Source organism: Cyanistes caeruleus, chromosome 3 (assembly GCF_971803275.1).
Source record: "Cyanistes caeruleus chromosome 3, bCyaCae1.hap1.1, whole genome shotgun sequence".
In the NCBI taxonomy this organism is placed as follows: Eukaryota; Metazoa; Chordata; class Aves; order Passeriformes; family Paridae; genus Cyanistes; species Cyanistes caeruleus.
This window is the reverse complement of record NC_141703.1, coordinates 106,767,172-106,781,325: the sequence shown is the minus strand read 5'-3', so window position 1 is coordinate 106,781,325 and position 14,154 is coordinate 106,767,172. Positions and strand designations below refer to the sequence as shown.

Sequence of the window (14,154 nt, the reverse complement as noted above, 5' to 3'; positions counted from 1 at the left end):
TTTTGTGGGGCTTTTTTAACCTTTGCAATGTGTTCTGCAATATTTCTGTTCTTAAATATTTTAGCAAGCTCTTGGAAGTGGTTGACTAAATAATGTATACTGTGCCATGTTCACCTAGAGCCTGGTGGAAATGTCACAGTATCAAAGTCAGTCTCTTGTTTTTACTAGGATGCAGCTAATAGGAAACAGCAAAATGGGAACTGTTTCAGTCTAGAAGCACCACAAAGAATTTAATTGCTACTTTATTGTTTTAAATACTGTATGAGGGCATTGAGTAAGTTGTAAGTCAGAAATATATTATTCTACACTGGGAAAGGAGGGCTAAAATGTAAACTTTCAGGCCTGAAAATTTCTAAGATGAATAAAATAATTATCCTCTCAAAAATCCCTTCTAGCTTAAGTAACTCCTCATGATGCTCTTTTGTTTTCTTGTCTGTTAGTCTGAACTGCAGGAACTCTTGCTCTGCTTAGTGAACATTCAAGGGAAAACTTTAATCTGCCCTTAGGAACTGAATACTGTTGTCAGTGAGGCCACTGATTTTATTCAACACTCCTTTGCTAGAACACTGCAAATAAGTAAATGAAAGAATAATTTGTTCCAGATAAATGTGGGTTTTTTTCTGTATAAATATTGTTCTGCTAAATACCAGCATGTGGGCATAACCATCTGATGATCTACTTCTGTTGGAAAATAAAGTAAATCATAGTAAGCAATGCTATGGCCTGTTTACTATGCCTATGCCTGGATGTTCCTCTGTGTCAGAAATCTTCTCAGCCATCCAGCCCTTCCTAACAGAGGTGCAGAGTTGGTGCTTCTGAGGAGAATTCTTTATTTGTTGTTATTTGGTTTGGGTTTTCATCTTCTGTAACTTATCTGGCAAAAGAGACATCTGAGTTTGAAATATGAGAACAGAACAGTGCCATTTAGTATGGCTGGAATTTTTGTTGGAACAATTGGAATATTATCTCCTCTAAGAACCTGGAACTATTTTATCAGTGTTATAAAACTGTGTGGGACAATAGCTCCCAACTGTTAAACATCAGTAAGAAATGAGTGAAGACAGAGCAAGCCTTGATGGGAAGTGGGAATGGGAGAGAAGCAGCAGGAACTGTACCCCTGTACAGAGTATTGTGTGTCTGTGTGATTTAGGGCGAGCATTTTAAGGACTAAGTCCTTCCCCATGGCTTGGATACATTGGAGGCATCCTTGTGTTCCTCATGACTGTAGGATCCAAGAGGAGACAAATTCTTTGATCCTTTAATACAGGGAGTGTTAAATGTTCCCTCTCTTCTCCCCTAGGAGACACAGGAGATCTAAGCTGCAAAACAGATACGGTGTTTACCCTGATTTTTGTCTTTCATAACTTGGGAGAAGACATATCTGGTATTTTTCAGAAAATAGGAGAAAAATACATTTTTTCACAGAACTATCTTTACCAATTACCCTCTCTGCCATTATCTCATGCTAGAGATTTCCTCTATCTGTGTTTTATGCAGAAGTTAAAATATAATTGTTAGCCTGAATTGATTTTGTAGTCTTTTCTGACCCAATATGTCATTAAATACCAGTGCTAGAGGATTAAAAAAATATGAAGGTCCTCATCTAACCCAGGTGTTTCAGGAATCCATTTGGAATTTCACTTTATTTTATATTTGCATGGATTTCAGGACTATAGGAATGCTTGCAATGAAGCTCATTCTCTCCTCATTCAGAGGCAGTATAGTGTTTATTATTTGGGATTGGTAGTTATGACTGTTAAGAAGACTTGGTACAAATATGAGTAAATACAGAGTATCAGAATTACTTAACACCCAAGAGCTTTACAACTAGGGAAAATGAAGATTCACTGTTTGAAGTGTTTATTGTTTGAAATAAAGATATTTATAATGATATGCTATCTAGATCTGATTTACATTGATTCTATTTATAGCCTGCAAATTGTTGCACTGTCATCATTGTTCACAAAGGTAGTGATGTTAAATTCAAAGCAGTTACAACTCCTGGATGATTTTATTATCTGGTTTCAGTAAATTGGTGTAACTACACATACCTTGATAGATGTACTTTAAATGTGGAACTGTTGGAATTTTATCCCAAAATGTCTCCAGCTTATCAGCTTTAAATAGGATCATTTTGTCGTGTTTCAGATCATTTAAAACCTTGTTTAGCCTTATATACCTAATTAAACTTCTTAAATAAACTACTTGTTTTAATTGCTTTTAAGTATTTAGTGCCATACTTAATTCAAAATGAAAATAACTCCTAATAACATCTCTTGAAACTGCCTGCTCCATCTTTTAAGTATCTCTTCAGGTCTGCTTAGGCTTATTCTTTGAGAGAGAATTGCCACTGAAGGTGTCTAAAGAAGGGAAATCAAGAAAACTTTCTTGACCTCTGCAGTTCAACTTTTATAGAATCATTGGCAGCCTAACTTTTTTTGTGGTGTAAATGCATTTCTAGCCTCATAAACAAGGGTGACATAAATTTTCATTATGGTAGTAGAAAGTTAATTTATTTGTTGGAATTGTGATCTTGAAATCCTGTACATAATAAAGTTGTCCAGTGTGTGCAATATGCAGGAAATAGCAAACTTCAATTAATTCCTAGATAAAATTAGCATGCATTGCACTTCAAGGATTTGTCTTTGTTTTGTTCTCTAATCAAAATTTCAGTTAATTTCAGCTTTGTTCTCTGCCTCCCCCACATTAGTTCCATTGTCTTGATTTGCATCATTTGTGGCAGCTGGTGTCTTTTCAATCTGTAGTTTAGACCTTTACATCAAACAGTAAATTAATTAGAGGAAAAGAAATCCCAGTTGTACTTCTTGATAATTGTGGAAGCCTCTAAGCATAGAAGTGAATGTTGCTGAAGCCTTTCAGAGATGAGAAGCATAACATGGAGGCAGATGATGCTTCACCTTTAGTGAACCAATAGCTGTCTCTAGAAATAGGTGTTGGACACTTACCTGTGCCTTTCCTTTCCTAGTCACTCTCTGTCATTTGTTATGAACTTAAACTAGAAAAAAAAAATAGCAATTTTAAAAAATAGCATTAGATGTGGGGTTTTTCACAGGATGCATGGCCTTAATGCATCATAAGATGCAGATGAATCCTAAATGTTACTTTATTTTTCTCTTTACCACAGCTGAAAAACATAACCAAAACTACTTGAATTCATTCTGTTACAATTTGTGAACTAATTTTCTTCCTATAAAGAGAAATCAAGTGACCCTTTTACAGTCAAGCAACTAGTAAAAAAGGCTCAGAAGATTCTCATAGATACAGACTGTCAAGGTACATGCAGAGTTTAGACCTTGGTTTGTGTTTTTGGCAACAATAAGTATCTTAGTGTTTTGTCAAATTGCTGCACTGTGCTAAATTCCTTTTTCTTCTCTTAATAGCCATTAGTAATAGTAAGGAAATTAAGACTGATTTTAGCATTTTGCTGCACTTACATTGTTCCCTTTAAAAAGCCAAGACAACAAAACAGCTTTGGAACCACATTAGTTACTGTGGTGGGGAAATAGGCAAAGCAAGTGGAGGTGAGGGAGGCGTTGCACATTACAAACCTGAAGGAAGTCTGCTCAACTTACAGTGAAATAATCTATGGAAATGATGGCCTACTGCAGTCTAATTTATTTGCTATCTTCTATTGCTTATTTCTCCCATTTTTGTTTCTTTCTTGAGCAAATACATACGATTTCCTTGCCTATCTGTTCAAGATGTGTGTCATCTCTGACTTTCTGATGTTTTTGCTGTCTTTAGCTGAACTATCTCATGTAGTTCATCTTTTCAATAGTGTGCAGATCACAAAAGAAGGTAATACCTTGCCTAGCTCTGCAGAGAATATTGAATTTGGTTAGATACAGTGTCTGTTTTGTAGCAATATCTTTCCTCATTTTCCAAACCATATTGTTAGCACAGTTTAAGAGCTCAGTCCAGCATTTTTCCAAGGTCATTTTGAACATCCTGCTGTGATTCTGATTCTTTTATATTTGTCTCCAGTTTTGAGCTGAATATGAAATTTAGTGGTTTAGCTTTTGAATAGGAAATTTAATTTACAACTTGTCAGTTTGTTTACAAAGCTGATACCACTCTGAAGGATTCTCCTAAATATATATGAGGGTTCTCTCTTTTGTCCTCTGTTCATTTCTTTTTTCCTGTGAAGCAGGGAATTACAGAAATCATTTCATAAATCAAAGTTCATAGTTGTCCCTGCTGCCTGTATCCTCCTGGCTTTCTAGGCAGTGCAGGCTGGATGGGAGGGCAGGTGAGTGGTGGATGTACATGCAGGGTATCCAGCCAGGAATCTCTTGCCTTCCCTTGGCATCCTTGCTCTTTGTCAGCCCACAAAGCTCGAGTTCATTGACAAAACTTGAGTAACAGTTTGTGGAAATCTGAGGATCCTTTTACTATTATTTTTTTGTTTGCTTGTTTTAGTAGGAAACCTCTTACATTTCATCATATTTCTTTCTATACATATTTCCAGGTACACATTTTTCTGTCTGTTTTATGGTGAGTGGGTTTTGTGTAATCTTTGAAATGTTTGTCATGAATCAGCTATCGTGGGCTTTGAAACAAGTGTTTAACTTGCAAGGGACTTGATACCCTTTAATCCTGTGTCAAATAGTCCAAAATGACAGAGAGTCTGCAGGACAGCAGGTTATAGCATGAATTACAATTATTAAATGCATTTGGAGTTGTCTCTAACTGTAATAATGACACAATATATAAACCAAGAAAACTTTGGATACAGTAAAATCACTTAAAATATTGAGTCCCACATGAGGTCTTGTTTTCAATCTTTAGCTCTGACAGCTGAGATTTGCTTTGGAGATTCTACATAACAGAGACTAAACTTTTTCTTGACTAAATGTCAACCTTCCTTCTTTTTGAATGTGATCCAAGTTTGAATAAACCTATTCTCTGTCTTCAAGAGAAGTCTGCTCAGTAGTTTTTTGGGCTGGATAATCTGGGTGAGACTGGCAGACTTGTGAAGCTACTGCTATAGAAAACCAAACTGAGATATGATGGCACTTACATACATACAAAAATATTTGGGAAATTTTTAAGCATGGCGTGATAACATGGAGTTCATAATTTGTCACTTTATACTTCCCCTGGAGTCCACAGATATTTTATTCTTGTAGCTGTAATGGCCAAACAACCTTGCTAACACAAATGGAAGTTCTGAGAGACGTATTAATAAATGAGAGACGTAATAGTAAAATGACTGGTTTATATATGGAAGCGGATTCTTTGGAATTTAAAACTTGTAGAAAGGAAATAAACAATATATTTTTGCTTTGGCAGGCTTAGTGTACTCTTAGCATGTGATTTCATGGATCCTTAATATTTTTAATTGCAGGTAATGAATTTGGACACCCAGAATGGCTTGACTTCCCCAGAATAGGGAATAATGAGAGCTACCACTATGCCAGAAGACAGTTTAATCTTACTGAGGATGATCTTCTTCGCTATAAATTCCTAAATGCCTTTGATAGAGATATGAATAAATTGGAGGAAAGATTTGGCTGGCTTGCATCTCCCCCGGTAAGATGTATATAGAAAATGTTAACTTTTAGTCACCAGTTGGGTACACATGTAGAGTAACAACATTTCCAAATTTAAGTGCTGAAATTTCAAACAGCATTTTTTTATGCGCCTCTGCATATATTTCATGTTGTCAAAACATGGCACTGAATTATCTTCCATGGCTAACAGAGACCTGAAACCTCCTTTTAGCTTCATAACAAGGTCCTTTCCTATTATTTTTCCCTCTTTTTACTGAGTATCTGTGGATTGGATAAAGCAAACTATAAAATTATCCGTAATCAAATCCAAGGAATGCTCTGAAAAAGTATAAGTTGTTCTGACATTACATTTTATAAAAATATTTACTCCATTTCTGAGGAACAACTTTCAGCATATCTAATGTAAGTTATAGTCTCCTACTCCTCAACCTGCTGCTTCTGCATTTCCATTTTTACACTAGTATCCCACTGTAATTTTTATGAAAGAAAATAATTGTTTTCATTTCTCAGTGTTTAATTATTTCTTACTAGCCCACTTTAAAGAATTTTTTTTAATTGATGTCTAGATATTTATTGATGGCTTTACCAAGTAAAACAAAGGTGGTATGTGCAGTCATTTATTGTGGCTTATCAAAGCTGTTTCTCATGCAGAATTCTAAAAAAATATATTGAATGCTTCATTTTCTGAATTAATAATAATGTATATGTGATGCAGATCCCCATAACAAATAGGCTGAAGATTTAATTTGACAAAAATAATCCATTTTTTACTAAAGGAAAGTGTGATGGAAAGACCATGTTATCAATCTTTGAGCAAGAATTTTTCAAGTTCTTTATGCTGAACAGGCTTCAACCTCTGAAATTTTACATTTCCTTGTAAAAAGAAAGCTACAGTTTAGTAATCAAAACCATTATATGACATTTCATAGATAAACAATTTCAGTTTGCATGTTATTTCCTTTATTTCTGTTGCTGGAATATTTATTTACCTGTATTACTTCAAATGAGGTACAGAAGCAGTAGGGTTTTTCTTGGTTTTGTTAATTCATTGTTAGAAATTAAATATTTTTTAAGTGTTGATATTTTTCTTTTCCCCCTAGGCCTATGTGAGTGAAAAGCATGAATCCAATAAGGTCATAGCATTTGAAAGAGCAGGTCTTATTTTTATTTTTAATTTCCATCCATACCAAAGTTATGTGGACTACAGAGTGGGTATTGAAACTCCAGGAAAATATCCTTTTACTATTCCATTTGTGGGGAAAAGTTTTAGAAATTGAAAGCTGATTTTGTCTTTTTTTCCTAATATGAATTCAACCTGTAGTTAAAAGGTAAGAAATCACTTGTCACCAATATAATGTTGCTTTAATTTTTTGTGTACAGCTAAAAAAATAATCTATAACTTTGTCTTCTTCATAAGAGAGAATTTTGTAGAAAGCAAAAGTTAAAAAAAAAATGCAATTTGAAGACTTGTGAAGCTGTTTTTTGGAATTCTGTTGAGGAATGGAAAAGGAAGTAACTCCCACTTAAATACATGACAGAAAACCACCACAGGGGGATGATGCTGCATGGAGTCATGCAGGAAGGTGCCTTAGTGCAAACCTTCATCAGGGAGTTTGTATTTATACATCTCTAAAACTGAGTGGACTGGGAATGTGCTCTTAGATCTGCTCAAGCAGAAAAAAAATGTAATGGGAAAGAGTTCTTTTTTTATTTTACATATTGCTATTTTTGCATAATGTGTGTCATTACAGTCCCAGAGTGAATGAAGACCAGAGTGGCATGAATTTAGGGTTCATAAGGACATTCAGGTACTCATCTTTTCTCCCTGGTGACCAGTGACAGGACCTGAGGGGATGGTATGAAGCTGTGTCAGGTTTAGGTTGGATATTAGGGAAAAGTTCTTTGCCCAGGAGGTGGTTGGGCACTGGAGCAGGATCCCCAAGGCAGTGGTTGCAGCACACTAAACGTGACAGAGATCAGGAGCATTTGGACAGTGCTTTCAGGCAAATATAATCCTTGGGGCTGTCTTGTGCTGGACCAAGAGCTGGACTTGGATCCTAGTGGCTCTCTTCCAACTCAAGACATTCTATGATTTGTAGCCAGAGTTGTCCATAAGCAAAGAGCTAGATTCAGCCTGAGGAATCACAAATATTGTCACCAAAATGCTGCAAAAAATACACTTTTTTTTTAAGAATCCCCACATTAATTCAGGCTCTCTGACATTTACAATGTTCATCCAGAGCTTCTAATGAGCAAGTAAGGTCATTTAAATGAGTCACTGGCGTGCAGTGGCTGAAGGCAAAGACGCCACTTTGAAGTGCAGTAACTGTCCCTGCCTGGTAAAACAAAGGACTTAATTTAGGATCAGTCAAATGCTAAATTCCATCAAGGTAGTTGATACTTAAGGTTAATAGGTGTGAATAGGAAATACAGCATACTAATGTGGGAATGCCTCTTTGATCTGCACGGGAGAAGATGGAGGTTTGCAGCACCGTGAATCTTTGTAAGTATGTGGCGTATCCTAGTGCCCAGTTTTTGAGCTGTTATGTGAAGGAAAAAGAAAAACATTTCTGTGCTTATGCTGGAATTTTACTTCATAAATTATTCCCTTTCAGAAGCCTTTTCATGAGAAAGGCAGCTTGAACTAACAAATTATTTCTGCCTAATTTGCTTCAGTTTTGAGGTAGATGAACAATCAACGTCTAGGTCAGCTGTCTCTAGTTTTCTGATTGTAGATAAAACTTTGAATGTTAATGGAGAAACCATTCATAAGTTTCCAATTTTATGTTTTTAATACTTCCTAGGCCTTTCTGTGGAGTAGTGCTTGAATTTCAAGGCCAGTCTGCAGTGAAAATTCAATATGGAAACCTTTCCTCTATTCAATGGGAACATGGTAAAGGATGGAGAGAGAACAGGCAAAGGGCTTAAAGATTTCAGGAATTACTCCTTTTCCTGCCTTGAGATTCCACACTTGATTTTGTTTAATTATTTTTCATCAGTGTTGGAAGTCTCATTAAAATTAAGCTATATGTGTATATCCCTCCTGTTTTTAACTAGCAAGGTTTATTATCTTGGCTCAAAAGTAAATCTGCATTTTATGTTTATAATTACCAACCAACACGAATTGACATATCTGTAAATTTGCATGTGGTTTAAACAAAAATCACATTTGGCAGAAGCAAAAAGGGACAGTACCCCCCTTCCCTCTCAGTATTTGTGCGTGTGTTGTATTTTTAAATGGCTTCAACTGCCATTGAAATATCCTGAGCTGAGTTTTATCGGTGTTTTACTTCATTACAAAATTTAACCAAATACTTTCCATATGCTTTTCATCACATCTAGGTTGAATCCTTAGTCTTTGAAATTAGCAGTGTGTGGAGAGGAGCAAAAGTGATATCCTTCATCTTGAAATTGGCTATGCTAGTTTTTTCAGTGAAATTCAAGAATTATTAAAAGCAAAATGGCCTAACCTCTTAAGACTCTAGGACCCCCACAAGCACTACTTGGTTTCTTTTATTAGCAGTAACTGTTGGAATAAAATACAAATTATCCTATTTTATGATTTGCATTTGCTTTGCAAATGTGTCACTAAACATGAAGAAGATTAAATTTTAAAATTGTGTTAAAATATGTATTTCAAAACATTATAAAAGCATAGTAACTCAGTAATAAATGTGGTAGATAATGTGTCAGTTTTTCAATTTTCAGCTCTATCTATACAAGGATTCATTGCTTTTGCTGCTCTCCTCCCTTGTAGTGGGTGGGAAATTTAGTTGGAGCACCACACAGAAATTAGGCTTTTTTTTTTTTCCAGTGAGACTACAGACTAGTATTTCCAACACTGTCACAGAAACAAAACAGACATCACTGCATAAAAAAAACCACTTCTATTATATACTTCATTAAAAAGCACATCTATTGTTTAATGTTTTTGTGAAAGTAATCTTCAGAAAACTAGATGCTTGTAAAATTCTGAAATGTGAAAACTTTTTTATGAGGCTTTAAGTTGGAAGGTAAATGCACATGTTCAGCAAACTAGTTCTTTTTCCCTGATCTGTGAAGATCTTAAAATTCTTTTGTGACCCCATTATTCAGAATGTGGTTAACAGTATTTATACAAAATATGCTATCTGTGTGTGATGACATGGTGATACTAACTTCAGCACTGCTCTCTGGCAATACAGACATAATTTTATGGATTGTTTTTCAAACAGCATAGCCATAACAATGGCATTTGCTGTAAATAGTTTTGAGAGAATCACTAAACATGTCAGGGCTTTTAACAACATTGATAACTTGTTACATTTAATGTATAGTTCAGATCACTGAAGCAAGGTGTGAAATGTTTGATGGAGGCATTCTCTTGCCATGCTAATAAAATTTGTAGTGGAATAATAGCAGACATTGCTGCAGGTGAAGGGACACTGAAGAGAGTGACTGGATCTTGTGGTTTGTGGCTTTACCTGTTGTACGTGACGACAAATCAATGGTAATTTGCTGGAGTTTATAAAAGAAAGGAGGGGAGAGGTGTGTGTGGTGTGCACATGAAAACCTTTGTCGACTAAAGCTGGCAAAGTATAATTTTCCAAACTATTTTAATAAGGAAAGATAACAAATATGAAGATTTTGCTGGAGAATATGGTGTCTTTGTGCACGTGCCCTGTAGAACTGAACAACTAGGCAGTTTTGGACCATTCTCTCATTTTGCTGCAAACACTTGTGGGGAAGGGATTAGCTACCATTTGTGATCTGGGAGCTTTGCTGTTTTCCTTATGTGCTCTTCATTGCAATCTTCAAGACTGAAGTGTCTCAGAGTAAGTTTGTGGTTAATTCTGTGTGATGACATGCTTCAGCCTTCCTTGTCACCAGAGATTTCAGTCAGCAGGGCAGGTGCTTGGGAAATTTCCCACCTCATCTGATGGAGTTATGTAAAGAGACTTGAAAACAATTCTGTTTATACCACAATCCTTCAGGCTTGTTTTCAAAAGGTTGGCAAACACAAAAGCCTAAGAACAGTTTAAGAACACTTTTTTGAAGGAGTGTTGCTTCGCTCATCCCTAATCCTATTAAATACAAGCTCTAGGAAATTAAGATTCTTCCATGGCATAGAATAGAGGAAACAGATTGTGGATTATAAAGCATTGTTATTTCCCTCTCTTTTTTGGGTTGTGGGGAGTGGATATAGCTTTCTATTGTCACTTCAGGAGGGAAAAAGATGCTTTAATTATGTCCAATCAAGAAAATGCAAGGTACTCAAATAATAATAATAAAAAAAAAAATATTTTATTTGTCCTTGTCCCTAATAAGCAGAAGTTTACTTTTGAATATGAGTTAGCTCTTTATTTATTTGTTTATTTATCTTTATTATCTTTATTTTATTATCTTTATTTATGCTTTCTGACTTTGTTTCAACTTTATTTCATCTTTTATTTTTTGCTAAATCAGTTTGACTATTTTTAAGTATCTACAGGTATTCCAACTCATTGCTACACTTTGTTAAATAATTCACCCCATTTTAACAACTGCAGTCAGAATATTTGTATCTTAAAAAGCCTTCTCTTACAATATGTTCTTTCTTTTGTTCCTCTCTACTATAATAATTTCAGCTCTTTTCCAGAAGACTCTCAGAGGAGTTGTGGGGTTCTCTTCTTTGTAATTACATGTTTTTCTCATTGACACTTGTTCAGATTCTGGCAGACTGTAAAATATTGCTAAATACCAATTGATTTTGATGGTTACAATTACGTTACTTCTTAAATGCAATTCAAATGCATTGTTTTGTTTAGTGGTACATTTTTAGTCTAGTTCATCACCTAAAGTGCTGTGTATATCTGCTGTAATGCTATAAACTTATCATTCGTGGCAGACTGCAGAAGAGACTGGGAGGTACTTGCTTTAACAGGAGTCACTGTGCTAAAATTAAATTTTCAGGGCAGATCTTCATATGACTTCTATATGTTCTGTATGTTTTTCCATTATTTCCTTAGATTTTGTTATAATTTTTGCTTTATGTTGAATATATCAGCATGCTTCCATTACTGCATTATTTCCATTCCTAGTTTTTCTAGGTTTTTTTTTTTTTGATTCTTTTCTGTTTAAGAGGTAATTGGCATAGTTCCTTAACAGTTGCCTTTAAGTATAAAATCCTTCTGGATTCTGATGCTGGAGAATATGGAGGGCATCAAAGGCTGGACCACAATACAGAGTACTTCTCTGAAGAATATCCTCACAATTATCGACCTAATTCAATTATGGTAAGTAAATTGTTTGGAGGTTTGTTTGTTTGTTTCAATTTTACTTTCATCTGTGTAAGTTTTGCAATTCTTTGGACAAATATGGAGTCTCTTCTAGTATTTGGGGGAAGGGGAAATTTTTAATTTATTTTCTGAAATTAACCTTTGTCTAAATACAGTATAGATAACATTATGGTTTTATTATAACCAATAATGCCAGCTAATTTTTCTCTTTAAACCTTTCTTTTATATTTTCATGCACTTTTTGCAGTGTGTGGCACACAGTGTTTCTTGCCAACATGCATGAAAATCTACTAATATGCTTTTGAGTTGCTATCCTTGATATTATAATTTGCTTCATTTTCATATTGAGAAACTGCATCTTCATGCTTGCTTTGTTTAAAGCTCTGCAGAAACTGAATCTTCTTTTTCTGTCTTGAAATCGTGTGCTTAACTCTACAAACATGGATTAGAACCAATTGAGCCAAACTGGCATTTTCCTCCTTAGTTTACAGAAAAACTTTGCAAAATGGAACAGGATTTCTGTTCAGATCAAGAGGTTCAAGGATTTCCAGTCCTAAACTGATATGCATAATGGATAAAGAGTTTCCCAGAAATCACTTGGAATTAACTGGGAGACATATCCTTGCATACAATTTCTGTTAGCTGAGGTGGTCACTAATAAAACTCTGCCTTTCTTAATTGCTCTTGAAATCAGAATCATCATAATTAGCAATTTTAAAATGTAATTTTTCCTAATCTTTATGTATGTATATGTGTGTATGTGCACATATTCCCCATTCTTTCTATATGCATTCTCATGTATATGCTCACAAGCACAAGAGAATAAGATTCAGAAAGGCTGGGATTTAAGGCAAGAGTTCACTGAAAGAAATCTGAAATCACTTATATTGCTGAGTAGATTTTTACACCTAAAACATTTATGTGGGTGAAGGGTGTGTTTCTCTGTGCACAGGTATATTGGTAAATGTGAACACCTGCAAATAAGTTACATTTGTAACCTTAAGAGCCTGCAAAAATGGAGCATCTGCACTGATTTGTGTGAGCCACTCCTCTTCCATGGCTGAACAGAGCATGAATTTTTAGTGTCACAACTTTTCTGATGAAGTCTAAACTCCTGAGAGTTACTGTCACTTCTAACCTCTCTCTCTCTTTCTTTCATTGTATCCTGAGTATTGGCATTTCTTTCATTTGCATGGTTTAAAATATTTTCACTACGTGAAAGAATTTTTGTGCTTTCATCATGCTTGGTGTAAAGGATCTTAGGAGTGGGATTTGGGTTGGTTTTTTTGTTTTTAAAGTATCTGCATGTGACAGTGCCTTCACAGCATGGGTAAGTATTCGTGCTAATTTGAAATGAAAGGTCTAAGATTTCATTCCTGAGGGTTATGTCGCAAATTACTGCTTCCAGAGTTCTTGCTTCGTGTGCCCAATTCAAATACATTGCCTGGGTGATTGGAGAGCATCTTAATTATCTATCACTAACTTAACTTTTGCAAGCCAATTAACTGTAATTTGGAATGTGTATTTCACATTTAGTCCATTAGATTTAGTCCAAAGCTGCGGTTTGCTAGGAGAACGCGGAAGATAAAGCACGTGACAAGCACAGCAGCATAAGCTGTGGCATGGCAATTGCACCTCTAGGTTAGAAAAGAAACCCAGGTAAACTTTCTCTTATGTCCTTCTGCCACCCAATTCGCAGAACACCTCCAGCCAGCCCCCCAGAAGATGTCACATGCACCAAGTAAAGGTAAAGTACCAGTGAAAGGAAACCAAGTAAAAGCAATCGCGAAAAAAATCTGGAAAACCAGAATTCAGCAAATAGATCTTCACGCAAGAAAGAACAAAAGTTACACTAAATGCCTCCAGCTGCTATTTTGCAGTAAAACAAAGATGTTTTCTTTCAAATAGCTATTTGTATCCAAGTTATTGGGTAATTTGTCCTGCTTAGGAATGTCTTTAGTCTTTATTGCAGTTTCTAAAATCTAACTCAAAAGTCTTCCCACCAAATTCTTTTCAAATATCGTATGATGGCACCCTAATAAACTCATGAAAGTTATTTTCCTGTTGTTTAATAATAATTCATAATGCATGAGACTTTAGTTTCTTGTTTCAAAAATTCTAGTTTCTTTTCCACTGCAAACTTTGAAGAAGTAATTTTATAATGAGAGGTGCACCTCCCTTAAGGTGTGTGAGTAAACATTGTCAGCAAAACATGCCCAGAGGGTTGTGACAAAATAAAATCACATGCAATAATTCTGCTTCTCAAGTCAAGCTTAAGTAGCACACAAATGTGTTACAGAAATAGGAGATTAAATCTGACATGATTGATTCTAAAAATCACCTAATAAAAGTAATATTCAAGG

At 35.2% G+C, this 14,154-nt stretch overlaps 1 protein-coding gene across 2 annotated transcripts in view; it reads left to right on the top strand.

Annotated features, from left to right (window-relative positions):
* The window catches only part of GBE1 (1,4-alpha-glucan branching enzyme 1), a 136,163-nt gene that overhangs the window by 113,208 nt on the left and 8,801 nt on the right, over positions 1 to 14,154 (top strand). Inside the window, exons 13-16 of one of the 2 annotated variants that reach the window (XM_086883562.1) lie at positions 5,369 to 5,553; positions 6,635 to 6,787; positions 11,672 to 11,788; positions 13,491 to 13,538. In XM_086883562.1, the coding sequence (XP_086739688.1) occupies positions 5,369 to 5,553; positions 6,635 to 6,787; positions 11,672 to 11,788; positions 13,491 to 13,538 (503 nt within the window). Of the gene's footprint in view, positions 1 to 5,368; positions 5,554 to 6,634; positions 9,930 to 11,671; positions 11,789 to 13,490; positions 13,539 to 14,154 lie in introns of those variants that run through there. The other variant, XM_086883561.1, reaches the window with a different exon arrangement.